Source organism: Macrobrachium rosenbergii, chromosome 1 (assembly GCF_040412425.1).
Source record: "Macrobrachium rosenbergii isolate ZJJX-2024 chromosome 1, ASM4041242v1, whole genome shotgun sequence".
Taxonomy (NCBI): domain Eukaryota; kingdom Metazoa; phylum Arthropoda; class Malacostraca; order Decapoda; family Palaemonidae; genus Macrobrachium; species Macrobrachium rosenbergii.
In genome coordinates, this window is record NC_089741.1 from 60,720,964 (window position 1) to 60,748,463 (window position 27,500).

Below are 27,500 nucleotides of genomic sequence, written 5' to 3' on the forward strand. Positions count from 1 at the left end.
GCGACGGACACTTGATCTTGGAAGAATCGAAGGAGCCAGAAAAATCGCCCCTAATTCCTTCATATTGATATGCCCAGGTCACCTGTTCCCCTCTCAGATGCCTGACACTTCTCTCTTGCCCAGTGTTGCTCCCCACCCCGACATTGGCGTGGGAGAACAACACTAGGTCAGGGTTCGGAAGGCTGAGAGACACGCCCTCTGAAAGCCTCGAGGATCCAACCACCACCTGAGATGCTCCTTCACTTGAGGGAAAGTTTGAGACAACTCTCGATTTCCTTGTCTTCCCAGTTGTCTTGCAGGAAGAACTGAAGGGCCTGAGATGTAGTCTCCTAGGAAAACAAACTTTTTCCAGTGAGGAAATGGTCCCCAGCAGACTCATCCTCCCTCACCGAACATGTTTCTTTCCCTAGGAAGGCCAGGACTTTCAGCACAGCTGTTGGCGTTCGGGGGCGGAAAAGCCCGAAAAGCCACTGAGTCCATCTGAATCCCCAGATACACGATGGACTGCGTTGGAGTCAGTGTGACTTTTGAAGTTGACCAGCAGGCCGAGTTCATTCGTCAGGTTTAAAGTTGTTGAAGATCCTCAGACACCTCTCCTCGATGGCGCTCGAATCAGCCAGTCGTCAAGTAGAGCGACCTGCGTCGCCTGCCAGATGCAGCCACCTTGCTACATTCCGCATGATGACGGTGAAAATCATGGGAGCTGTGGACAGGCCAAAGCAAAGAGCTCTGAATTGATACACTTTCCCCTCAAGACGAACCTCAGAACTGTGACTGAGGATGTATCGGTCATCGTGGAAGTCTGGCGTCTTGAAGGTCGAGGGATACCATCAATCCCCAGGTCTTAAGGCTCCTAGAACAGACTGCGCCGTTCCATCTTGAAAGTTTCTTTCACGACGGGCGGTTCAGGCTGCTGACATCCAGCACAGGTCTCAACTTCCGACTGCTTGGGACCAGGAACAACCTGTTAGTAGAAGCCGGGAATTCAGGTCTAAGACCTGTTCTATTGCTCTCTTGACGAGCATTTGCTGCAGCAGGTCGTATAGGATCTCTTGTTTTTCCCTGGACCGTCTGTGGGAGAGAGGTCCAAGGGCGAAAGGCTTAAGGGAGGGGAGAAAGGAAAGGGATCTTGTATCCTTTCTCTAAAACCGAAAGGGACCAACTGTCTGCCCCTCTCACTTTCCAGACTTGGAAACGCAAGAAGCCTGGCACCCACCGGTATCTGGAGGAGAATCACATCACTTTTGCCCCTACCTCTAGCAAGGGCTTTACCTCTCGAGAGGTTCTTTCCTCGAGAAGAAGGCTTCGAGGATGCTCCGCACGCAAGGGCTTCTTCATCTTGGGAGAAAGTTGCGGGTTGACGTCGTCGAGGGGTCACAGGAACCGCAGGGCGCTTCGATGACTGAGCCAACAGGTCCTGTGTGGTCTTCTCTTGCAAGCTTGCAGCGATGTCCTTTACCAACGAAGCCGGGAAAAGATGATTGGAAGGGGAGCAAAACAACAGTTCTCCTTTCTGTGCCAAGGAGACGGACTTCGTAGCGAAGCCGCAGAATAGAGACCTCTTCTTGAGCACTCCTGTTGCAAGTGCGAGGCCAATTCGTCAGAACCATCTCGGACCGCCTTGTCCATACAAGACAAGATGCTCAAGGTCCGACAAGGAGATCGAGTCCTGACTCGAGACTTAATGTCCAAAGCTCCAAGACACCAGTCAAGGAAGTTGAAGACTTCTAACGTCTTGAAAAGGCCCTTCAAAGATGGTCCATCTCCGTAGAGTCCAGGAATCTTGGCCGTCGACAGATGAGCCCTCCTACTCGAATCAACGAGCGAGGCGAAGTCCCCTTAGATGAGGAAGGAAGACGTAAGCCTAAGTCTTCTCGGTCTCATACCACATCGCCGCTTTCCCGAGAGTCTTGAAAGGGAAGGCGAAAAGAAGACTTTCCTTGAGCCTTGCGGGAGTCCATCCACAAATGGACTTTCTTGAAACCCGCTTAGTGGGAGGCGATTAGTCATTTTCAGGAATCCGGGCTTTCCTAGACTTAGAAGAAGTCAGTTGAGAAGGAGGAGAGGAACTGCTGGCAGAAACTTGTCCGAAACAATTCCTTCAACAGCTTGATTTAGAATCTGGTAGTCGGCAGCGAGACTGATCCTTCAACTCATCTTCAGACTCCGAGACCCTGAGTCTATCTCCAACATCGAGGCGGGAAGAGCAGAGAGAAGTTGGAGAGGAAACACGCGCGAGGGACCTCTGCTGGAAGAGGAACTGGCGTGCAAAGCAGCTGGAGAACCAGGAACCACGAGCCGACAGCGGCAGGTGGGCGTCTTGAAGGGAGTCAAAAACGTCCATCGGGCGTCAACGTCTGGCAGCATGGCGAGCTGGCTTGACGTCCAGCCGGCGTCACGTCTGGCAGCATGACGAGCGTCAGGGGCCTGGCGGCGTCATCAACAAAATGGAGAACATGGCGTCTAGAGGCGAGAAGGAGGGGAGGGGCGTCCTGGGTGACGTCAAGGCGATGCCTCCCCAACACCCTCTGGGGGCGAGTCTAGGGTTCCCTTCCACGACGGCAGGCGAAGCAGGCAGAGTGACGCACGAGGCAGGAGAAGGAGACGCCTAAGATCTCTTCACTGGAAGTCTAACATCCTTCCGACGAGGGCGGGACCTGGACTCTCTCTCTGCAATGAATGAGGAGAGTTGCTGCTGCATGGAGGCAATAAGGGTCTCGTTGGTGACGCCTCTCTGGAGAATCACGGAACCTAGAGGCAGAAGGGCAGGGGCGTCCTAATCCTCTTCTCTTGAGGAGGAGAGCTCTTGGCGCTCAAAAACGTCTTCTTGGGATGACGTCCGGTACTTCTTTTGCTTTGGAACGCATCCACAAACTCTGGCGAGGAGCACAGAGTAGAGAGAGAGGGCGTGGGCGTCCTCCTCCCTAAAGCTTCTCTTAAGAGGCGAGAGTCTATCTGGCGGTTCCAACCCCTGCGTGGGAGGGCGTGTCAGAAGGCGAGCAGTCCTTCAGGACTCGAACACGAGATCGAGCCTGGGCAGCCTGAAACGTCTTCAGGACCTGCGAAGGGCCGCCAGACGGTGGGGTTCCCGTCACCCTCCTTCGGCTTTTCGACATGCTCTCTCCTGAGTCCTGGGAGTCAGCAGAGGTCAGGCCTAGAGGCATGATGGGGCGGTCTGACGCCCCCTCCACTGCACTGGGGGCACTAGTCACTTCCACAACACTTATCTTGGAGAGCTGACTTTAGATTCTAAAACGAATCGATTCCATCATAGCGGAAAGCATATTAGTCTCCACTGGCACGATCTCAGGGCAGGAGACAAAACCACAGGGTTAGGATCTAAAGGTACAGGGAGTTAGGGCCGACATCAACACTTCCATGAAGAGAAGCACTCCTGGAGGAAGACCTCCTCAGTCGATCACGCTCCAACTTCCTCACATATTTATCATACGCTCTCCATTCATTTTCAGACAAAGAAGCACATTCATCACACCTATCATTCAACATGCATATATGCTTCCTACAGTTAGAACAAATAGTGTGAGGGTCAAATCCCAGCTTTTCAGCAACCTCACCTTACATTCAGACATCACACACGCCACGGTAACTAGCAGAGCTAGACCCAGACATAATGATAATCTAAATCAAAACCCAAAAGAAAAGTCAAAAAAGCGTATGCCGATCTACGATCCAAAGTCAAAATACCAAAAGACAATGAGATACTCAGTAATCTAGAAAAAGCAAATCCTATGACGGAGGTGCAGACAGCAGTTGTTGAGCAACACGGCGACAGAAAAATCTGAATGGAAAAATGGGAATGGTTCCTGATACCCACCTCCCAGCGGCGGGAATGGGTACTAACCACCCTGACCGGCCACTGCGTGTCGCGAAATTTGAAATTCTGTCGGACCTTCGGAGAATACAGCTATATATATATCTGACGGGTAAGTTTCATGAACAAATTTGTTTTTTTACCTAAGACGACTGAAACAATTAATATTGTTGTTTACACTTTTTTTTTACACATCAACTAAATTATTGCAATAACTTTAGCTAGTTACTTCAAATTTGTGACATCAGTTAAAGCATTACAAGCAAGTTCAAGACCACAATGTGAGTAACTACTGTTACACTGAATACTGTCAGCAAGACATTAAACCACATCCATTCCAAACCCAGTATTTTAAACATAAAAACCAAACATTACATGTCGGCAATAGGTAAAATGGGCAAATGGATGCTAGGTACATTTCTTGTGCACATAACTGTGCTGATCTATAGCTGCAAAATGTTGCATTTGCTATACCAGAAAACAAGAGATATCAAGAATGGTATCTTCTGAAGTTGAAAAGAGGGTGATATAAAAATTATGAACCACTGTACCTGGCTTTTTAAATGTCTTGGGGTGCACTTCATTATTAGCCCATCTACTTTGTATACTGCTTGTCATTTGTGAATGTGTTCTGATTTGTGTTCATGTAAAGAATAAATTGTCCAATGAGGTCCTAAATATACACTATGAAAGGTATCCCAAGTATGATTCAAATGTAACAGCATACAGTATTCTCCTACAGTTTTTACTTCCAGCATGTGTTAAAACATGTATCCAAATCAGAGTAAGTGACGCTCAAGGAATGTGTTGACTTAAACTTGGAAGGTCTCCTGACAAACTAAATGAAATCTCATAGGCCATTTCTTGCATGGAACTGGAAAAAACTATGAAAAGTAGACTGCATTGTCACTTGAATCTTTTTGAAAAGCAACTGCTGAATTCCTTTTGCATTATAACTAATTCTGAACAAATCTGCAGTCTAAACATTTTTTATACAATTACTTTCCACTTTACTATATTCATGTAAGAAAACCATCTCTTGCAGTAAGGCGTTTATAGAGAGATGGGTGATTCTTTCCAGGACAAGTAAGTCCACTCCAGTAAATGAGTGTTTTCCAGATTTTTCATGATCAAAATGATTTTTTCTTCAAGCTGGATACAATGGGTAATTTGGCTAGCTCATCAGGAATAGGACAGCAGATTTGCTATTTTGCAATGTTGCAACATGACGTACCATCCACTGAACCGTGACAATTTTCTTGCACAGATAATATAATTCAGAACTAATTTCCAACACCAACCCTTAAAATATACAGGCATCTCATATGAGATGAGAGCATTACAGAATAATGTAAAGTACTGCATTTGAATGAGAGAGAAAGGCTGAGAGAGGTTTACAACTAACACTATGATATTAAAAGTATTTCTTACCAATGTCGGCTGCTTTCTCGACTAGCATCACTCTAATTTCTTTTTCTTTCTCTTGAGCAAGTTGCATTAGCCTAATGGACGCTGCAAGACCTGCTGGGCCACCACCAACAATTACCACATCAGCTTCATCAGCATATCTTTCCATGTCAACCTCTGTAAAATAAACATGGCCATTGAAACGTGATATTAGCAAATCAAAAGCATACCTCTCGTACACATTTTTGAAAATTTGCTGAAAATTCATAAGCAAAAAAGTCTTAAACATAAAAGTGAATTTATTAAAGTTAATTTACAATTACAATTCAAAGGTTATATTAAAGAGGGGTTACTGTATATAGTTTTCCAAATCAATCACACGATATACTACACAAGAACAACTAAAAGATTAAGTATCCTACAAAAGTTTAAGAAAATTTTGCAGTAAAACTGCTCAGTGAAAAGACCTTAAGTATCCTACTAAAGTTTAGGAAAATTTTGCAGTAAAACTGCTTAGTGAAAAGACCTTAAGTAGCCTACAAAAGTTTAAGAAAATTTTGCAGTAAAACTGCTCAATGAAAAGACCATCTATTGCAAAGTCACCACAGTATATTCCAAATACTGTATACATAGAATAATTAAAATGTCTAATGATGTATATATTCCTCGCTAAACATGATGGCTCTGATCTGATGATTAACAGAAATTAAATAAAAGGAAAGGGATTCCCACATAAAAAAATTAATACAATCTACTGTAGCCACTTGAATTCTTTAACAGTAATATTTTATCTCAAGTATGTGTGTATATGTTGGTTCCCTTAAACTACACATCAAGTTATGAACATAAATACAGTAGTGATGCGCAACAGCATATCATGATTGAAAGTTTGTTACCCAACATACTAGACAGAATCAATTAATGTTAAGCTATTAACAGAATGGCATACAGTTCCATTTTTCATATTACCATACATATACAAGCAACCATTCAAATTTTACCCTTCAAATAAAAAAAATCCAGAATATTTATTCATATAAAAACTAACCCTACATAAACTGTTCTAGGTCTTAGTAGAAAACCAATCAATTTTACAAAATTACCCTCCACAACTCATTCAAATTTTTGACATCATCAAATTACTTTATGTAAATGACAAAAATCAACAGCAGCATGTAGAAACGTCAAAGTTTTGGGTACAGAAAGGAGTGGGGCATACCCTCTAGCCACACCAAAATGTATGAGGAAGGATGTGAAGAACAACAATTTCTAAAGATTTAAATTGAATACCATCCTAAAAAGAAAATAATCTTTTCCCATTTGGAGAGTGATTCTTACATGCATACTCATTTCACTCTAGCTCCTAGGTCCACCCTGAATTAAAGGCTTGCTTTGAATTATTTATCAAAAAGAAAAGTAACCAATACTTACCAGTCCATCGTTCATCTGTTTCTCTTGGAACTACAGTGTAATGTGTTGTGATACGAGGTGCTGCTTGACTGGAATACCATCTTTGGAGTTTTGCAGCATGCCGCAATGATCGTGCTGAAAAATGGGAACAATTCTTATGTAGCTCATACTATACAAGAATATCACACATTACAATTGAAATTCTTTTCTAACTACATTATAACTTACACTTAACCACAAAAATTAAAACCATTACACATTTTAATTTAATGATGTCCCAGTTTTAGTAATGAATTTCAAATTGATAAAAGATACAGCTAATTTTTATGATGTGAAATAAGTTACAAACTAGTGTGGACTCTTCCAGAAAATATTGTATGCCTATCATTAAGGAAAGAAATTTTGTTGCATCCCATAACTTTTGTGCAGAAAGACACCATAAAATCAACTGCTCAGACTGAAAAAGGATTGATACTGAATAAGATAAAGTGGTTCCTAGTAGTATACCTTCTCAGAGAGTCAATATACAGTATTGCACAATGAAGGTGGACCCAGTGAGATAAAAAAAAAAATTAAGAGCCATAGCTCTCTCTTTCTGTACACAAGGTAATTTCTGTACAGTAGACAAGCAGCTGCTTTCTGTGAGAATGAATCCACTAGGATAGGATAGGCAGTTGAGTATGTATGCCCGCAGACCTAAATTTCCAGGATGAATATATGGTTAAATAAGGCTGTCTAGCTCATAAGACAGAAAGGCATACTTTGGAAAACAATGATCTTTTACGTTTCACTCCTCAACAAGTTCAACATGACCATCAACAAACCACAAACAATTTCAAGCCCACTGTCGATAGGTTTTCTCGAATATCTACTTACATTTCAGCTGTATTTTCTTGATATTTTGGCACAGCATGTTTTTGACCCTCCAGTAATTTTGGGCGATGTAACAGAATACCAGAATTTATTGATTAAGGCAATTTACTCCTGAACTTTTTCAGTTTCCCAACATTCGTTGTAGGTATCCGAACACCTGTCCTTGGCTTAGCTAAAGAATTAGGAAAGAAGCCCTGTCCACTTGTTTCTCTCTCTCTCTGTCTCAAACTTATGAATGGAAGAGTGTACTATGATATGGCTTTTTATGTTTTACATATCCAAATTAGTTTATACATTAAAGTTTATCTGTATTTTATTGTTTTGAGAGATTATTATAACCTCATGGTACATTTACAGGATATAGATACAGATGAGTGGATCGACAGAAAATCAGAAGGGCAGTGGTTTACTTATTTTCAGGTATGTTTATTTTGTCGCCCGATATGCGCAAACGTCTGAAGTCACCCACAGCTGCAAGTATATGTCCATCCAACTGTATCAGCTATGGCAAAAATGTAGCGGTATTGTCATCATGGATGCCGCAACGCATTTGCATTACGGCTGTTCACTGCATATAATGCAGAGAAGGTGGCCAATGGGTAAGAATTTCTCTGAAAAGGTAAGTGATAATCTCTTTAAGGGTTCCCTTTAACCAAGACCCACTTAGAGCAGGTCAGCCACTCAAGGGATTATCGATGACTCGTCCGTCTACTGAGGTAGCATGGGCTAGAGACCTGGATTCACCCAGGCGCATGGAACAACAAACAGAAATCCTGTATAAAGTTGATTGCATGCATGCAATGAAAGTTAAATCTCTAAAGACAAGGTGCCTTTGTAAATTTCAGAAAGGTGTCATACTTTCTCCAAAGTCGGCCATCAGTCTGTTCAATATGTTGTAAGACTCTTTCAAGTTAGATTACCCATTAACTCGGAGACTGAATCAGGATTGTTTGGGTGTGTCAGACAAACGAATGGTCCTTATGATCATCCAAACCCACTAGATTTCAAATACAGACTTAGAAGTTTGTTGTTGGGCAAAGATATGGCTATCATTAGTGATAAAACTAATTCTAATGGAAGTTGAATAATAATGATATGCTAACAAATGTGATGGGAAATGATGGCAATCTCCGGCAGTCAGATAACAGACAACGTTCTTTAGAGATCTGCTTAACAAGTATCCTATCCAGAGATCTTGAAGTTGAAACCGAGAAAGATAATGTGCATGGAACAGATACAAACATAAAACTAGACAATGCTGATACTGATAGAATGGCCAGCACTGTAATAAAAGAGGAAGCACTGCGCTATATAGGGGGTTATATTGTGGATAAATATTGCACCAAATACCCATATTTAGGTAGCAAGATAACCAATATTACACAGTAAAATCGTGGACTGCATTAATCAGCTGAGATGACCTACATATTCCTTCCAAAGAATTCCTTATACAGTTGAGTGTTTTAAGAGGTGTTCAATGCAATCCATGGGAAAGCTCTTTTGGAAGGGAAGGCATTTATAAAGATTCATACGTGAACTACTGTAATGCAGTCTGGAGTGAACATGCCTGAAGATGTGCTGGCTTTTTTTTGCCAAAATATCGGTGTATTTTAGAATACAACATCTGAATAATGTGATAAGGATAAATAAGTCTGAAGAATCAGTGATAGGGGACAGGAAAGAAAGAATGTGAAACTTAATATGCGATGTAATTCAAAGAAATAGCCTCCGCACACACACATATGTATGTATATACACAGGCAGTCCCTAGTCACTGGAGGTGGGTTGCATTCCGACATCGTGATAAGTGAAAATTGCCAATGAATGCTTATCAGTGCCAATAAGTGGAAATTGGCAATTTTCACTGCTAGACAAGCCCCATAAAACCCATAGAGTCCTCTCTTCCTCTTCAGGACCTACATTATCCATTAGACTCTTTATAGAAAAGGAAAAAGGCCAAGGATTTGAAGGGGTCTTGTTTTTCGCTAAAAAACTGAGGGTGAATGAAAAAACTGCATTACCCTTGGAAAAACGCATTCTCTTGTCTATTGCATGTAGTTCGCTAACACACTTAGTAGTAGCTAATGGTATGAGAAAATGTCTTCCTTGTGAGGTCTCTCATAGAGATTGAACGCTGAGGTTCGAAACGGGTTCTGACAGCCACTTAAGAACCACATCCAGATTCCAGGCCACCAACTTTAACTCCCTCTGTTTGGTTGTATCAAACGACTTGATAAGGTCGGCCAGATCTCAATTAGAGGAGAGATCTAATCCCCTGTGCCTGAAAACTGAGCTCAACATTGCCCTGTAGCCTTTAACGGTTGAGGAAGACATTCCTCTAGATGACCTTAAATAAAACAGGAAATCTCCAACCTTCGCCACAGATGTCTTAGTAGACGAGTTGTTATTACTTTTGCACCAGGATCAAAAGACTGTCCACTTGGCCTGATAGACCTTGCTCGAGGATTGGCGCCTGCATTGAGCAATAGCTTCTGCAACTGACTTTGAGAAACCCTTTGCTCGCACCAATTTCCTGACAGTGGTCAAGGCCAGAGTGGAGAGTCTTTGGTGGAACCATCTGAAATGCAGCTGTTTGAGTAAATTGGGTTTTTGAGGCAATAGTCTCAGAAAGTCCATCAGAAGCTCTAGCAAGTCCGGAAACCACTCCTGAGCTGGCCAAAACGGTGCTACTACGGTCATAGTCACATTTTGGTGATTTTGGAACTTGTTGATAACTTCCCTCGCCATCTCGAATGGGGTAAAGGCATACAGGTCTTTGTCCGGCCAGTCTAAGAGCATTGCATCTGTCGCCCATGCTAGCGGATCCGGGGTTGGTGAACAACACATAGGAAGTCAATGATTCTTGACGGTCGCAAACAGATCCAGAACTGGCTTTTCCCACAGTTTCCAAAGTTCCAGGCATACTAGAGGGCTTAGGGTCCACCCCGTGGGGAGAACTGGCTTTTGGAGGCTCACTCCATCCACTGATACATTTAACCTTCCCTGGATAAATCTGGTTAGGATCTTTGTGAGGTTTTGATTCGCCCATAGAAGGGCTCTTGCTGCTTCACAAAGGGTAAAGGAATGTGTCCACCCCCGCTTCCTGCCATAAGACAGTGCCGTGGTATTGTCTGAATGGACCGTCACTGTCCTGTCAAACACTTCTACCTCAAAGGCTTGCAACCCCCATTGAATTGCTTTCAGCTCTTTTACATTTATATGCCATTTCCTCTGTTCTAAAGCCCAAACTCCTGAGACCTCCTTGTCTCCCAGGAGAGCTCCTCAGCCTAGGTCTGAAGCGTCTGAATAAAACACTAGGTCAGGGCTCAGAGGAAGGAGCGACTTCCCTTGAGAGAGTCCGTCTCTTGACCTCCACCAAAGCAGGTCCTCTTTGATTTCCCGAGTCACTGGGAAAATGAGTGTTCGGATACTTCTTTCTGTCCCAAATAACTCTTAGACAAAACTTTAAGTTCATCATGTGCAGCCTTCCCAGAGTTACGAATTGCTCCATGGATGAGAGGGTCCCTAGAAAGCTCATCCAACTGTTCGCAGAGTAGGACTGAAGGGAGAGGAATTTGTCCACCCTCTGCAGGCAAGATTCTATCCTTTTGGGGGAAGGAAAAACCCATCAAGTCACGAGAGTTTATCCTCGTCCCCAAATATGCTATCTCCTGAGGAGTCAGTTGGGACTTCTGAAAGTTTACTAAAAGGCCCAAGTCTTGGGCTAGAAGAAGGGTCTTTTGAAGGTCCTCCGAACATTTCTCCTGCGACTGAGAACGAAGGAGCCTATCGTTTAGGTAGAGCAAAATGTTGACACCTATCACCTGTAACCATTTCACCATGGGAGCTATTTCACTGTGGGAGCTAAAACTCGCATGAAAACCTGTGGAGCTGTGTCGAGAAAAAGATTTTCGCTGAATTGAAAGCAGACCTCCGGGACGAATCTATCAGACTGGAGAAATCCCCCTAGGAGGCGGCAGAAGCTCCCAAGGAAGGGGCCTCTCCAGCTGCATATGAAAAGTATCTCCTCTGTGAGAGCCTGGAAGGAGGGCAACTAAGGGAGGCTCTTCCGTGCTCTCTCTTCCCCGAGAGCCAATTTTCCACTTTGTGCAATGCTTTCTTTAATGACGAAGACAGCACAATCTTAGGAAGTCTCATGGCATTATTTCCTGGTTGTCCATTAATTAAGTCGAAGCCAAGGAAGCCGGGGCTGCAGGCGAGAAAAAATTGGGAAATGTTCCAACAGAAGCCTTAACAATGAAGCATATGCAGTAGGTGTGACTGGGTCCACTTCCTCTTCCTCATCCAAAGAAATAGAGAGTTCTGCAAGAGGTTGAGGAGTTGAAGGGGTCTTCTTGGTTAAACCCAAGATGTTGTCCAATTGCCGTTGAATAGCCACAAAAGATGGATCCACTACTGTGGGAGCCTGCTGTGCTGAGGCAAGAGACTGCAGCTGAGTAGTGGCTGGATTCGATACACCAGTGACAGGAGTAGGCGCTGGGAGCTTCAAAGCTGAGGAAGGGAGAGCTGGCGCCAAATGCAGCTTGGCAGGCAGTGGATACTCGGGTAGGACCAAATGTTCAGGCGCCAAAGGGAGGTCTGGAGCCAACTGCTGCTTCATGGGAGTTGCTAAAGACTTGGGGCCCAAGGTAGCTCAAAAAGCTATTAGGGTTGCAGGAGATGGGCACTAATGGGTGCTCAGGCACTTTCTCCTGAACAGGTAAGACTCATTGCCTTGAGCTAAGTTAGGATCACCACAATTTTTGGCAGAGGTTAGGGAGGAGGTATGGAGGGAGGGAGCAAGGTACCTATTATATATGAACAGGTGCTTTAGGTTAGGGATGGTACTGGCAGAATGCACAGAATCCCTGTAACTGTTATGGGTTTGTTTCAATTTTTTTACCAGTCTTGTCAACGTATTCAATCCATATCTGGTTTTTATTTAATTTCTAGTTTTACAAAAAAAGCTGTTGATTTATAGAAAAGTAGCACAGTCGACTCCGGGTATTCATGGGGGATGCGTACCACTAATCCCCATGAATAGCTCAAATCTGCAAATACTTAAAACCCCTCTAAAAATGCTTGTAACTGCTTATTTTGATAGTTCAAAACACCAAAAATCCCCATAAAAATGCTTATACCTGAATATTTTAATAGTTTTATCACAAAAAGTGCATTTAGTCACAATAATGATATGAATATACAGTAATTTGTGAATGTTTCTCTATGAAAAATACAGCAAATAGGTGAATTTTCTGCAAGATGTGTATATATGTTCCACAGATAAATGCACAAATAGGTGAATCCGTGAATCCGGAACTGCGAATAGGCGGGGGTCCACTGTACATGAATAACAATAATGCTACGATACTGTAATTCCTCATCAACACAATCTAATATCAGAAATGATCAAATCATGGTCATTTTGGCATCTTTCCAAAAGGATTACAGGGGGCAAAAAATATATCCTCTTGAGTCTAAGGTTATTGGTTGGAGGGCATTTTACTCAAGAGTTCTTTGGCGCTATTCATGAGCACCTATGGAAGCTGTTGTTTTTGTAATAATTACCTATCTTTTCAACCAACTAAGACTTCTAAAACCCTCATGATAAAGTCTGAGATGTCTGAATAATACTTTCCACAAGTGTTTCTTCACTTCAACAAAGGCTGTCTTTTGCGTATGAATAATAATTTCCACAAGTGTTTCTTCACTTCAACAAAGGCTATCTTTTGTGTAAAGAGAGTTGATGAAGCCCTTGAGTAATATACAAGATGACTATCCATCTAGAAGGACAATCTGTTCAAATGATAAATGTCTAACCTCAACAAGACAAACCTACACTAAAAGATTCAATGATCAGGTTTTACATCCCACCATCATGGTAAGGAGTATGCTGTATGTGCAATGGTAAAGGGGGAGGCATGGAAAACCTATTTCCAGTTAGGATCTAGGGGTGCAAGGTTAGGTTGAAAATTTCTATATATCACTTTTATGATTTATGGGGGTCTCGACTTGGGTTGTGAAACGAAAAAAACAAGCGTGTTTTTTCAGAAAAAAAAAAAAAAAAAAATAGTCGAATTTGGTTTTTTCAATTTTCTGCATTTTTTCACATTCTGTTGCTTCCTAAATACACACAATGTCTACTATGTATATTATCCATAATATACATACAATTATTCCCTGTAATTTATTATGCATCTGGATATTATTGAAATTTTTTAAATTATTACATGTACTAGATCTTGTTTGGCTAGGGGAATAAGATACCATACTGTTTGTACATAGCACATTCATTCATGCTAATGTTCTCCTGACAAAGATACTCTAAGCTTGGGTGACAAGGCAATTTAGCACTAAAAAGAAAAATCTGTGTGAAAATAAAAAAAATGATATTAGAAAAATTCACCTCAACCATAATATCCCCATACGAAATGTTAAAGCCTGAGAACATAGCTGTATATAGTATGGTTGATAATTGGTTACATTTCCAGCTACGCCGATAGGTACTGGCATCTATTCTCTAAAGAAATATTTATTAAATTACCAAGATTCAAGTAATACAACTCCTAAAATTCTTACTACAGAAATGAGGGATCATCAACATAATGGTAACAGTTCCCTACTCAATATTTTGGAAAAGCATTTCAATAGGTGCTGAAAGTCACACTGGAGAATATTTTAGGCAGATCATTAAATCAGTTGTGGAGAAGTGGCCCCAATGAAGGTGTGGGGGTTTGTACTGATAACGCAGCAAACATGAAGAAAACCTGCGTAATGTCTGAGAGAATTCCCTCACATACAAACATACGGCTGTCTTCCCTTTACACACTTCATCTAAGGTTCTGAATATCATGAAAGCAAAATCTATTGAGTCGATACAAAGGAATGTACTAATCTTGTAAAGCACATTAGAATAGTCAAAAAACTTGGCCATATTTAGGAAATTGCAAGTGAAGGAAATGAGGCCAAAACTTCTCTAAACTCCTGAAAACTAGATGAGGGTCAATCATTCACTGCATGCAGTCAATTCAAAAACAAGCATACACTACAAGTTGGCAATTGATGAGGAGGCTAAGAAAGGTTAGAAAAGGTGCAAAGGATATACTCTACTTTCAGAAGTTTTCTGGGACAAGATTGGGATATCTTCAGTTACTAAAATCAGTAGCAACTGCAATAACTATGATTGAAAGGTAATGATCAGTATCTTTCAATTGTCATGAAGGTTTTTCATGATTTAAAGTTCCTTTGATGAGCAGTTGCCAAACTCTCAGTCCTCGAGTGAGGAATCTCTCCTTAAAGTTGTCTCAAGAAGGAGAGTGGCAACCTGAGAAATTTCACCTAGCTGCTAACTCATTGGACCCCGTTATAGAGGATGTCACGTAAGTGTTGAAGGGCAGTTGATGTGATCCGATTGGCATATGGTAGCTTTAAAGGATGCCAAGTATAGATGAAAAAGGTTTTAGGAGAAATGGCTGAGTTGGGAGCAAAAGGAAAAATTTAGTAAACCCCTTCATCTGACAAAGTGTGGACCAGTGTAACCCTACCTCATGGTGGGAATGGTATGTGCAGCCACACACAACTTTCAAAAGTGGCTACTGGAATATTAAATTTGCCCCCAACCAGTGCCTTGGTTGAGCGGTCATTCAGTAAGCCACTTTCGCACATCCATTCCCTCCTGATCGCAACCATCTATCAGCAGATAGGGCTGCCAAACTTGTATATGTCGCTCATCATTTGACAGTAGATGAAAAAACTTCATTGAACTTTACTCCCATAGCCATCAACATTGTAGATGCTCCCCTTCCCACAAAAGAAAAGCCACCATCATCAAGATGCTCCCTCTGCATCAAGCTTAAGGATAACTCTTCACTCAAGTTATTCTTCAGAAGACTCGGAAGAAGATTTAGGTTCGAACTAGATCCACTCCTCAATACAATGATACGATTCAGACTAGAAAGTTTAACCTTTTTGAGGCAATTTCATTAATAATTTTTGGGTCAAAAGTTAATGTTTTGTTTCAATGTAAACTATCTGTACCTTTCTTTTAAGTTTTGTGAAAGAGATGCAGGCTCAAACGTTTCTTTTTTATCAATAATTGAAAAAGTTATCGTGTTGGCGAAAATGGATTTTTTTCTTTTTATATTGGCAGTGTGATTTCAAAGAGCATTTTCAGTTGAGTGTCTTTTTCTGTGAAATGTATACAGTATATGTATTTCTTTTCATGGCTGGAAGCATCTCATGAAGGTCTTGCTTTTGTTCTTTATAGCTTACTATAAACGACATCATAAAAAATTCAAAGCTTTAGGAAAACGTTTTATGAGTGGATACCTTTATTTTAAATGCTTCACGTTCAGATTTTATTGAATGACAAAAATTATCTTTTTTATGTTAGGCCCTACAGACTATATTATACTGTAATGGTCACATTATATCTATAAAGCTTCTCTTTGTGCTGTAACTTCAATAGCATTTTTATTTAAATTTCTTCATTTTAACTTCATAGGGCTATTTCATTGTTTCACATTTGATCTCAAATTATTTTTCATCAAAAATTCAGCAATAAAAAAGGAGAAAACTAAATATCACCATACTCAAATATTTTAGCAAAAATACCATTATATTTTGAGACTAAGTGAAATTCTTGGTAATACTTACTTATATCTCAGGTTCTAATTATCAATTAAAGAAGCATTTTTACCCACTTAATATCATTATTTTAATGAGTGGCTCTGAAATCTAGAGAAGGAAGGTGGAAGTCTTAAAAATATCATATGTCAAGTTAAGTATAGTAGGATCACCAGAAAGGTCCAGAACATGAAAAATTGGGGGAAAAGGAAAAAAACCGAAAAACAAAAAACGAGGAAATGGCGCGGTTTCAGCTAGTCTTGACCAAGGTAGATGGGAGTCAAAAGCACAAGGACAGATAAGGGCTTGGTCCCCCTAGGTTAGGTTAAGGGAATTCAGGTAAGAATGCATCCATATGTTTAGCTCTATCACTTTCACAGTGCTCTAAATTAGATGTGGGGGGGGGGATTGCATTGGAATCCAGGTTAGGTTGGGTTGGGGCATCCCTGTAACTGTCCATGCTACAATTTAATTTTTATATACATTTTGGCAATCGTTCAGTTAATAGGTGCACACTATGGATTTTTCAACATAGCCTATGTTGTGATTTATGTATTTCCAATCTGTCTGGCTAGTGCAATGCACTAGTTTTTGGCTTTATGAATTTAATTACAAAAGAAATCTATCTTACATGGATAATTGGTTATCCTTACCATTTTTTATGCGTTTTCAATAGACCTAACTTTCATTTCCAAGAAAACTGGTTGGTTTACCCTACTACAAACCCCCTAGACTATTTCTTGGTTGGCCGTGTACCGGGTAATATCCTGCCACCCTAGGTTAGGTCTAGGGAAAGTTTAGTTAAGATGTATCCTTGTTTCCCACTAGGGTCCCTAAGAACTGAGGTCCTGGTTTCCCACTCGAGTCCCTAAGGATAGAGGTCCTTGGTTTCCCACTAAGGTCCATAAGAACTGAGGTCCCAGTTTCCCACTAGTAGGGTCCCTAAGAATCAAGGTCCTGGTTCCCCACTAAGGTCCCTAAGAACTGAGGGCAATGTTTTCCACTAGGGTCCCTAAGAACTGAAGTCCTGGTTTCCCACTGTGGTCCCTAAGAACTGATATCCTGGTTTCCCGCTAGGGTCCCTAAGAATTGAGGTCCCAGTTCCCCAATAGGGTCCCTAAGAAATGAGGTCCCAGTTTCTCACTAGGGTCCCTAAGAATTGAGGTCCCAGTTCCCCAATAGGGTCCCTAAGAACTGAGGTCCCAGTTTCTCACTAGGGTCCCAAAGAATTGAGGTCGCAGTTCCCAGTTCCCCAATAGGGTCCCTGAGAACTGAGGTCCCAGCTTCTCACTAGGGTCCCTAAGAATTGAGGTCCCAGTTCCCCAATAGGGTCCCTAAGAACTGAGGTCCCAGTTTCTCACTAGGGTCCCTGAGAGTTGAGGCTGCAGTTCCCAGTAGGGTTCTTAAGAACTGAGGTCCCAGTTTCTCACTAGGGTCCCTAAGAATTGAGGTCCCAGTTCCCCAATAGGGTCCCTAAGAACCGAGGTCCCAGTTTCTCACTAGGGTCCCTGAGAGTTGAGGTCGCAGTTCCCAGTTCCCCAATAGGGTTCTTAAGAACTGAGGTCCCAGTTTCTCACTAGGGTCCCTAAGAATTGAGGTCCCAGTTCCCCAATAGGGTCCCTAAGAACCGAGGTCCCAGTTTCTCACTAGGGTCCCTGAGAGTTGAGGTCGCAGTTCCCAGTTCCCCAATAGGGTTCTTAAGAACTGAGGTCCCAGTTTCTCACTAGGGTCCCTAAGAATTGAGGTCCCAGTTCCCCAATAGGGTCCCTAAGAGTTGAGGTCGCAGTTCCCAGTTCCCCAATAGGGTCCCTAAGAGTTGAGGTCGCAGTTCCCAGTTCCCCAATAGGGTCCCTAAGAGTTGAGGTCGCAGTTCCCAGTTCCCCAATAGGGTCCCTAAGAACTGAGGTCCTGGTTTCCCACTATGATAAAAGAGGCGGGATTACCATTCAACCATGGTTTTTTGTATGTTCCTCATTTTACAATCATTTTTTAAAACCTCCAGACACAAAAGATTGTGCTGGCCTGATTGGTAGAATTACACTCCCTGGTTTTTCAAAAGGGTCCAACCCAACTGTTGGATGTGGGGGGTGGGGACACATAAAGAGTGGTTTACATGAATACATGAAACACAAAATATACAGTTGGAAACACCTAAGCTTTACATATACTGTTAAGAATGGAAAATAACTTAACAGGAAAACAACAACTACGTCAGGCCTAGCCTATCCGGTAACACTTTCCTACTTTAAGCACAAACATACTTCATGGGGCTTAGATGAACTGGCCCCCGTTAGGCTTTACAATTTAATATTAGAGGGAGGGGTACGCTTTCAAGAACTGCCGAAATTTAGCAATTACTTGCTGTATTATTGTAAAATAAATTTTTTTGATTGGGGTAGCTTTCCCCAAATTAGGGCAGTCAGCTCGGCTAGGGAGTAAGTCTCCCATAGGTTACGGTTTTATGTTTACCATACAGTAAAAGTAGTCGTACTAAATGAGCTTAATTCAGACAGCTATATCGCAAGATCTGACTACAGTTTGGAAATAGGATATTTTGCATAACCTTACCAGCACGGAAGATACTAGATCGAAATGCGAGTGACATCGCCGACGAATGATTTCGTGACTTCTGCTGTCGGTTCAACTTTTACGAAACAACAATAAATGTAGGAGAAGTTGGAGAACGTCAAAGCGGTACTTCAATTTTCATTCACTAGATGGCAGCATTCTCTTCGACTCGATTATATTAGTTTTTCTATGTATTTACAGGAATACTAATAAATGGAGATTATCTTAAATTTTCGTATATGATCTCCTTATGGGAATTTGTGTAAAATGCTCTAAAAGAATGTGATAACTGTAAAACATAATGCGCGGTGTTTCACATTACATAAGTTCTACAAAGAAAAACAGTCCTTATTTGCTTAGGCAATAAGATCTACTTTTGCATACTACTCTTGACCTAGCCGCGTATCCCTGGTGTTTTGTTTCTACTCTTGGAGAAAGTACACAACACGATGCCAGATATTAGCTTGACTGAAATTATAAGACAACTTATATATTACTCGCATTCTTCCTCATCTACATTATCATTTATCTTTCAAGTTTATATTTAAAAACGGTATTTTGCGTCATTCTATCATCTCATTTTTATTCCAAAGTCCATCTTCTTTTAACTGGATGGCGAGTTGTGTGTTAAAAGCTATTTCTGCAGTTGGCAATTCTATCAGCTGATTGCGTTACATCAGGTAAAGGTAGGTGTTCTCCTTGACGTCAGTGGTAGAAATTCTTACTTGAACAATTCTGTGTTCTCATCAATGGCTTATCTTTTTACGTGTGTATGTAGCAAAATAGAGTTCAATGTACAAGAAAGTACTCCCACTATCCTTATCCTCCTCTAGTTTAAGTGAAACGTACCATTTTATTTAGTTGTGGGAAAGTATGGTGACTTGGGGGCGGGGGTGATGTTGGCGGGGTGATATCCGGCTTCATAAACTTCGTGTCAAAACATAACTTATTACGGGTATTTCCCAGCAATAGCTGCATATTGCAATACCTTTATTGTTCATACACATACTCTAATTTCCAAAATTATCAAATAGCGCTAACAAACTCTCTGTTTATTTTTAATCATTACATGTATGAACGCGTTGCCACTTTATTTTCATTTGTTAAAACCATCTTAATACATACTGGACCATCTTTCTTTTTACGGTAATTTTTGTCTTCGTGTCTTCCGATTTTTCAAGGAGAAAACCCCATCGTCACCGTATACAATGAACTTTTACCTCCTTTTAGCAATTGTGTTCCTTTCAATTTCTGAAGAGTTTCTATGGCATTGTTGCTTCACATGTTCCTTCATCCTTTTTCTTAAATCTGTTACTGTTGTCTACAGCATTTATTCCCCTTTATATGGGTTTATCTGTCATTGTTACACCATCCTTCTCGCCGTCTTGAGCCAATAGTTAGAATCTTGCTGCAGCTCATATTCACTTTCAGTCTTTTGTGAATACTCTTAAACTTTTACCAGTCTTTATTTTCTCAACACTGTTACCATTCAACAGTCTTCAGCCTTTATTTCTTCCATTCTAAGCGTTCTGCAAATTGTCTAAACTTCATTCGTCCACTCGTCATCTGATGTTTTATTGCTCTTTCACCGACTTCCTAAGAATTCCATTCACGAAAATGTTTAATGGATTCAGACAGCATACTACATCCTTATCTTATTCCTGCCTTTAAACCAGCCCAATTACTCTCCAGAAGCTTTATTCTTGTTACGACCAAATGGGAATTGTGTGCTTGGTCCAGTAGGTAAATCGTTGAAACTTCATAAGGTCAAATTTAATGCAACACTTCCTGTTTCTAATGCCAGACCACAACCTGAGCTGGAGACTGGTGTAGCAAAATGTGATAGTAAGGACAAGGAAATAAACGAGAGAATAAGTCAAAGAAAGAATCGTCTAATGAAATCAACGTGGAGTTTAGAAAGTAGATTTTCTGGAAGAAGAAGATGAAGAAGAAGAAGAAGAAGAAGAAGAAGAAGAAGAAGAAGAAGAAGAAGAAGAAGAAGAAGAAGAAGAAGAAGAAGAAGAAGAAGAGGGTCTTCTGCAAAGAAAAATGTAGAAAATAGGGCAACAGAACAAATGGCTGCGAGCAGTGGTAAAAGTGGAAATTCATCAGCCTGAATGAGAAATATTTAGGTTTTATCATATTGACAACACGTGTATTCTCAGTCCTCTTGTTTCGCCGGAAGTTACCATAAGTTCTTGACAATTACTTGGGCTATACATAACACAACAAATGGTAGTGCGGAATTTGGGCTATGTACGAATATATATAATAACTTCTCATACCGGCCTATATAGACTATGGACACACACACACACACACACACACACACACACACACACACACACACATATATATATATATATATATATATATATATATATATATATATGTATGTATGTATGTATGTATGTATGTATATACTAATAATAAACGGCCTATTCTAGTGCAAATAAAAGATAATGCTCAGTCTTAGCTGTAGCTGGCACTTGAAGGTTGAGGACCGATGTTCAAGGACGAGATTATATGAGGTCGAGGAATGGAAACTTTTGGATATATGTTTAAGACAAGCATCCCATTCCTAACTGGTTTCCTTCTGTAACTGGTTCTCTTCTATAACTCGTTTCTTTCTACAACTCGTTCCTATCTAGAGCTGGTTCACTGTAATACAAATGTTTATTTAGGACAGTACTCCTATGTAAAACATTATGTATAGCAACATTTGTCTATGCTATACTGTACTCAGGCCTTACTCAATTGTAACAAGTACCGTTAGCCTGACTATGGATTCACTACATGAATGGCATTTAACCAAGTTTTTGCATGATTTCAAAATATTGCATATTTTGTTATCTTACCTACGATACTACAGTTGCAATCACATCCCTGCATAACATGATGAAACTTATTTAACCATTGCCGGAACAGTATTTGGTTCTTTGTTGTTACAGTAATAGTAGAAATACAAATAACTATTGACTGTTATGGCATCGTGTACAGTATCAACGTTGCTACTTTGGCCTGTTATCTAAGCATCACCTACTCCGAGGTGCTAGTACTAAACATGGCGGATGCTTCTTGGGACGCCGTGTTTAGTATTAGCCCCTTGGGGCACATACTGTAGTGTTATATACACCCACTCATATATTGTGTGGTTGACAAATTATTATATTAAAATAAACGATATCTTCATGCAGCCGTCTACTTTACATTTATCATGCAGTGTTTAGTACTATAGCAAAATCCACCATGCTTTGCGGCTAAACCCCGCCAATGATTACATCACAATCATTTCTTGAAGCTGACTGGTTGGCAATGGTTTCGAAAAGTTGGTTAATCTGTGGTTCTTTTCATCTTCATTTATTTTGCAATGGTTGTTTTACCGTACTACAGCAAAATCCACCCAGCATTGCAGTTTAGCCCCGCCCACTGCATGCCAGTGGCTGGCTAGCTTTCGAAGGGGGAATGACGTCACTAGTTAACAGTCAAAATGATTATCACCATGGATTTGACTCCGCTCGGTAATGCTGAGTTTCGTGCATGAATCATGACACCACAGATTTGAGTTCCCGGAGTTGTGAAGCATGCAATTAATATCACCGATAGAAGATATATTAAGTTATATATCATTATGAAGATCTTGGATCATTTTGTCCGTGCATTTTTTTTTATCATGCGCAGCCTAAATACACAAGCATCTTTTTATTTTTTAAAATTGGTGTTGGCCTACATAAGTGATCCCACATAGACCACATTAATTGAAATGAAGCATAGACTTAAGCAGCCAGTTCCGATATTAGGGTATTAATTCTTCATAATCCCGCATGTCAAATGCTAATATCATTGAGAGGTTAAGCCTACACGTCAGTTTGTAAAGTCCCCGCTGAGCGGGTTTTCTGTGGTGATGACCTGATCGCCGCTCCTGGGTAACGGGTCACGCAAATTCAGACATACCCAATCAATTAAATTGTTTTATGTAAATATTTACCTGCTACCAAATTGTATGTTATGTGTTCCTTCTTTCAGGTATCAGAATGTATTCAACTTTGCTATTGCTCTTTTGTGTAACTCAAAGTGTGTTTGTTTATTGTATTTTATTGTCAAATGTTATTGACCTCAGGTCACCCTTGTTCCCATTGTATTCCTCAGCGTGACATCAGTCCGCCGCTATATAAACTGCCTGTGTCCACAGTAAAGTAGCAGTAACCTTATCGTGCTCGTTTCTTTTGCACCTCTTAAAGTGGTGACCCCGGAGTGGTTCCCGGAGCCATTAGTGGACTCACAAGGCGACTTAGTCTTGGCTCCAGGAACTACCCACGCCCCTAGCGGACTAATTACGGCGCTGTCACCAGCGTTCGGGCGTGCTGACTCTCGTCGGCAAATCACCAGCATCATTAACGGACTCACATGGCACTCTCCCAAGTGCGTATTGACGCGAGTATTCCACTCCAATTAAGAGGGCAAGAGCGAGCATGGAAGCAGACATCCCCACCCTCATTCAGTTAACCGCAAACCTCGCGGATTCAGATGTTTACCTCCCGCCCATATCACCAGTGCCCCTCCCTGCGCCAAGGCTCTTGCGTTCCTCAACACCGCTGCCCGTGCCCCGCACACTGCCCTGCCCGGTGCCCTGTCCGGCAGGTCAAACAAAAGCCGCCCTCGCCATAAAGCTGCCGCCTTTCACTCAGGGGAACCCTTCAGCATAGCTGTTCAGGGTCGAGGGTCAGTTCAGGCTGGCGGAACTCATGGACGAAGTTCTCCAGGCTGACGCAGTGATAAACGCCCTACCGTAGAAGGTCTACAGGAAACTCATCCCATGGGTGTCCGCCGCACACCTCCTCACCTACCGCCATCTGAATGCATCCCTCATAGAAACTTGCTCCCTGCCGGTCGCCGAGAGGGCCGCCCGCGCCCTCGACCTCATCAACAACCAGCAGCAGGAACAGAGCTTCATGGAGTTGTGGGGCATGATACAGGACCTCCTCATCCTCCCCGCCACCGACAGCAGCGGTAAGCAGTCAGAAATAAGCCTGTTGCGGGAGATTCTCCTCAGCCAGCTCCTCCCGGAGGTCCGCACTCAGATCATCGAGCCCTACACCATGCCCCTCGAGGTCTTAATTCGCACGGCGCAGCAGCTGACCAACTCCGCAAAGGCAGTGAAGTGGGCATCAGCGCCCACACACCCCATCAGTTCCATTCAACAGGAGGAGGGAGCAGAGGAGGAGATAGGCGCCATCACCAGAGGCGGCCACAGTACCGTCAAAAAGGGAATCCACCGGGCCCTTGCTACTACCACCAGCGGTACAGCAAGGATGCCAGGAACTGCCAACCCCCGTGCTCATTCACCCATCCAAAAAACAGGGGAGGCGGCGGCCAACAGAACAGGCCGCCATGGCAACAGGGAAACCCAGGAGCCCAGAGCCATTAGGCTTCTACGTCCGTGACACCATCTCCGGCAGGATGATGTTGGTCGACACAGGGGCCGTCAGATCACTATTTCCGATGTCCAAGGAGGACTGCAAGAGTTCACCGGACCCGGCTGCCTTCCTGACGGCCGCCAACGGGTCCCCCATCCTCTCCTAGGGCACCAGGGTCCTGTCGATCTCCATCCTTGGCTGGAGGTATTCCTGGAACTTCGTCGTCGCAGACGTAAGGACCCCACTCCTGGGCGTGGATTTCCTCGCCCACTTCAGGCTGGCAGTCAACGTCGGTCACAAGCGTCTCCTTGACACCGACTCCTGCCAGTCCCTCCCATTGGCAACGGGACCCAGCACACCTGCCATCTGCTCCGTTGCCCTCCACCAGTATGCCCAGCTGCTGAAGGAGTTCCCCGACGTATTTAGGCCTGAGCTCCGTCAGGTCTCTGGGGTCCCAGCAAAACATGGCATCTACCACCACATCAAAACAAACAGCCCCCCTACACATGCAAGGTTCCGGAGGCTTCCCCTACGGCATCTTCAGGAGGCCAAGAACGCCTTCACTGAAATGGAGTGGATGGGAATATGCAAAAAGGCTGCCAGCCCGTGGGCCTCTCCCCTCCACAGGGTGCAGAAACCGGATGGCTCCTGGAGGCCCTGCGGCAACTACAGGCGGCTCAACCTAGCAACTGAACCTGACCACTACCCCCTGCCGAACATGCAGGACCTCACGGCCTCCTTCCACGGGGCCAAAATATTTTCTAAATTGGATCTTCTAAAATCTTATTTTCAGGTACCAGTTGCTACAGAGGATATCCCGAAAACCGCCATCATCACGCCTTTCGGGTCCTATGTCTTCTCCTTCTCCACCTTCGGCCTTAGGAATGCGGGGGCAACCTTCCAGCGGCTCATGGACAGCATCCTGGGGAACCTGAAGTTCTGCATCTGCTACGTGGATATCCTTATATTTTCCAGGTCCCATAAAGAGCACCAGAGGCATATCTGGGCGGTCCTGCGGCGCCTGAAAGAGAACGGCCTCGTCGTCAGGTTCGACAAGTGTACCTTCGGCGTCGAGAAAGCTGACTTTCTAGGCCACGAGATATCCCCGGATGGTGTCCACCCGCTCACATCGAAGGTCGCAGCTGTCACCAGGTTCCCCGTCCCCACCTCCGTCAAGGCCGTCCAGGAGTTCCTCGGGATGGTGAATTACTACAGGAGGTTCATCCCCGGGATTGCGCACACAATGGCCCCCCTGACGGAGGTCCTGAAAGGTCAACTAAAATCCTTAGTGTGGGGACCCAGCCAGCAGCAGGCCTTCTCCCTGATGAAGGCTGCCCTCGCCGAGGCAACCACCTCGGCCCACCAGGACCCCAGCACTCCCCTCCAACTGACAACGGACACCAGTAGCGTCACCTGCGGAGCCGTCCTGGAGCAGATCGTCGACGGTGCCCCCCAGCCCATCGCCTTCTTCAGCATGAAGTTCAACCTCCGAGAGGCCCGATACAGGACCTTTGACAGGGAACTCTGCATGGTATACCGGGAGGTCCAGCACTTCAAGTTCCTCCTGGAGGGTACACCCTTCACAATCTTCACGGACCACCAGCCGCTGGTCCATGCCTTCACCAAGCAGGGGGACTCATGGTCTTCCAGGCAGCAACGGCACCTCGCGGCCATCGCAGAGTTCACCTGCTCAGTCAAGTACCTCCCCGGTAGGAATAACCCCGTAGCAGACACCCTCTCCAGAACTGAGCTCAACGCGGTGCAGCTTGGGATCAACTACGAGGACCTCACCCGAGAGTTGACTGCCAACCCGGAGACTCCAGCCTACCGCACCACCATCACGTCCCTGAAGTGGCGGGACGTGGCCCTCACCCCCGGGGGTCCAAACCTCCTCTGCAATGTTAGCACCAGCCAGCCTCGCCCCCTGGTGCCCGCCTCCCGTTGCCGCCAGGTATTCGACGTCATCCATGGGCTGTCCCACCCCTCCGGCAGGACGACAGCCAAGCTGCTGACAGAGAAGTTCATCTGGCACGGAATGCGGAAGGATGCGAGGACCTAGGCGAGGCAGTGCCTTCAGTGCCAAACCAGCAAAGTTGGTCGTCACACCAAGTCCGGGGTAGGTGAGTTTGGCCATATACACATCGATGTCGTCGGCCCTCTACCCCCGTCAGGCGGGGCCAGGTATCTCCTGACGATTGTCGACCACTCAACCAGGTGGCCCGAGGCTACGCCCATGCAGGAAGCCACTGCCAGTGCGTGCGCTGAGGCCCTCCTTTCCAGCTGGATCAGCCGCTTTGGTGTCCTGGACCACATAACCACCGACAGGGGCCCTGCCTTCCTATCCGATTTGTGGTCCGCCCTGGCACGCCAGCTGGGGACATCTCACCACACCACAACCGCCTACAACCCCACAGCCAACGGCTTGGTCGAGCATTTCCACAGGTCCCTGAAGGCGTCCCTTATGGCCAGCTGCACCGCTGAGGATTGGAAATACCAGCTGCTGTGGGTCCTCCTCGGGTTGAGAACCGCCCCCAGAGCCAACAGCGACCCGTCCACAGCTGAGAAAATCTACGGAGAGCCTCTCGTAGTCCCAGGCAAACTAGTCACAGAGGACCACCACAATCCATCAGTCCAGGGGCTTCGCGAGGTAGTCGGCAAGTTCGCCCCCTGTAAGTGGACATACACCGACAGGTCAGTCGCCTTCACACCACCTGGCTTGCCCTCCACCACCCACGTCTTCGTTAGGGATGACGCCGTCTGCCCACCACTGACCAGGCCCTACAGGGGGCCCTTCTGAGTGCTGGAGAGGAATGACAAGGCTTTCTGGCTCGCCCTCCACGGAAAGGACGATTGGGTGTCGGTTGACTGCATAAAGACCGTCCTCCTGGAGGAGGACACAGACGTCACCGCACCGCACCCTACGCCTGAACAGTCATTTCCGCAGCCTTGCCATCGCAGAACACGGACGTGCAGCCGCCCCCGTAAGCGTCCGTCCATACCCACAGCACAGTCTCTCTCACACTCAAATCCTTTGAGGGTACACCTGAGGCAGGCTCATCTGCCAATTCTAACTGAAAATCTGCTGAATGACCAATAAGGAAATGAGATGGGGTAAGGGGATTAGCAACATCAGATTCTTCACCTACAAATGTCAAGGGTCTAGAATTAATGCATGCCTCCACCTCATGGAGTGTGGTTTCTAATTCATTCTTAGACAATGACTTAGTGCCCAATCTTTCTCAACACAACCTTCACCGATCTAATGAGATGTTCCCACTAGGCTCCCCACCATGACGCATTAGGTATACAATAAACTTCCACTGGGGCGCCAAAGGGCCTTAATGTTGCTTCAACAGGTTGGAGGCACC

The 27,500-nt window shown here is 43.9% G+C and overlaps 1 protein-coding gene across 1 annotated transcript in view; it reads right to left on the bottom strand.

Annotated features, from left to right (window-relative positions):
* Etf-QO (electron transfer flavoprotein-ubiquinone oxidoreductase) overlaps positions 1-18,895 on the bottom strand; it is a 72,573-nt gene extending 53,678 nt beyond the window's left edge. Inside the window, exons 1-3 of the mRNA XM_067104677.1 lie at positions 18,716-18,895; positions 6,671-6,784; positions 5,264-5,416 (exon numbers count right to left, since the gene is read on the bottom strand). Coding sequence (XP_066960778.1) covers positions 5,264-5,416; positions 6,671-6,784; positions 18,716-18,752 — 304 coding nt within the window. The 5' untranslated portion in view covers positions 18,753-18,895. The remainder of the gene's footprint in view (positions 1-5,263; positions 5,417-6,670; positions 6,785-18,715) is intronic.
* Positions 18,896-27,500: the final 8,605 nt, after the last annotated feature.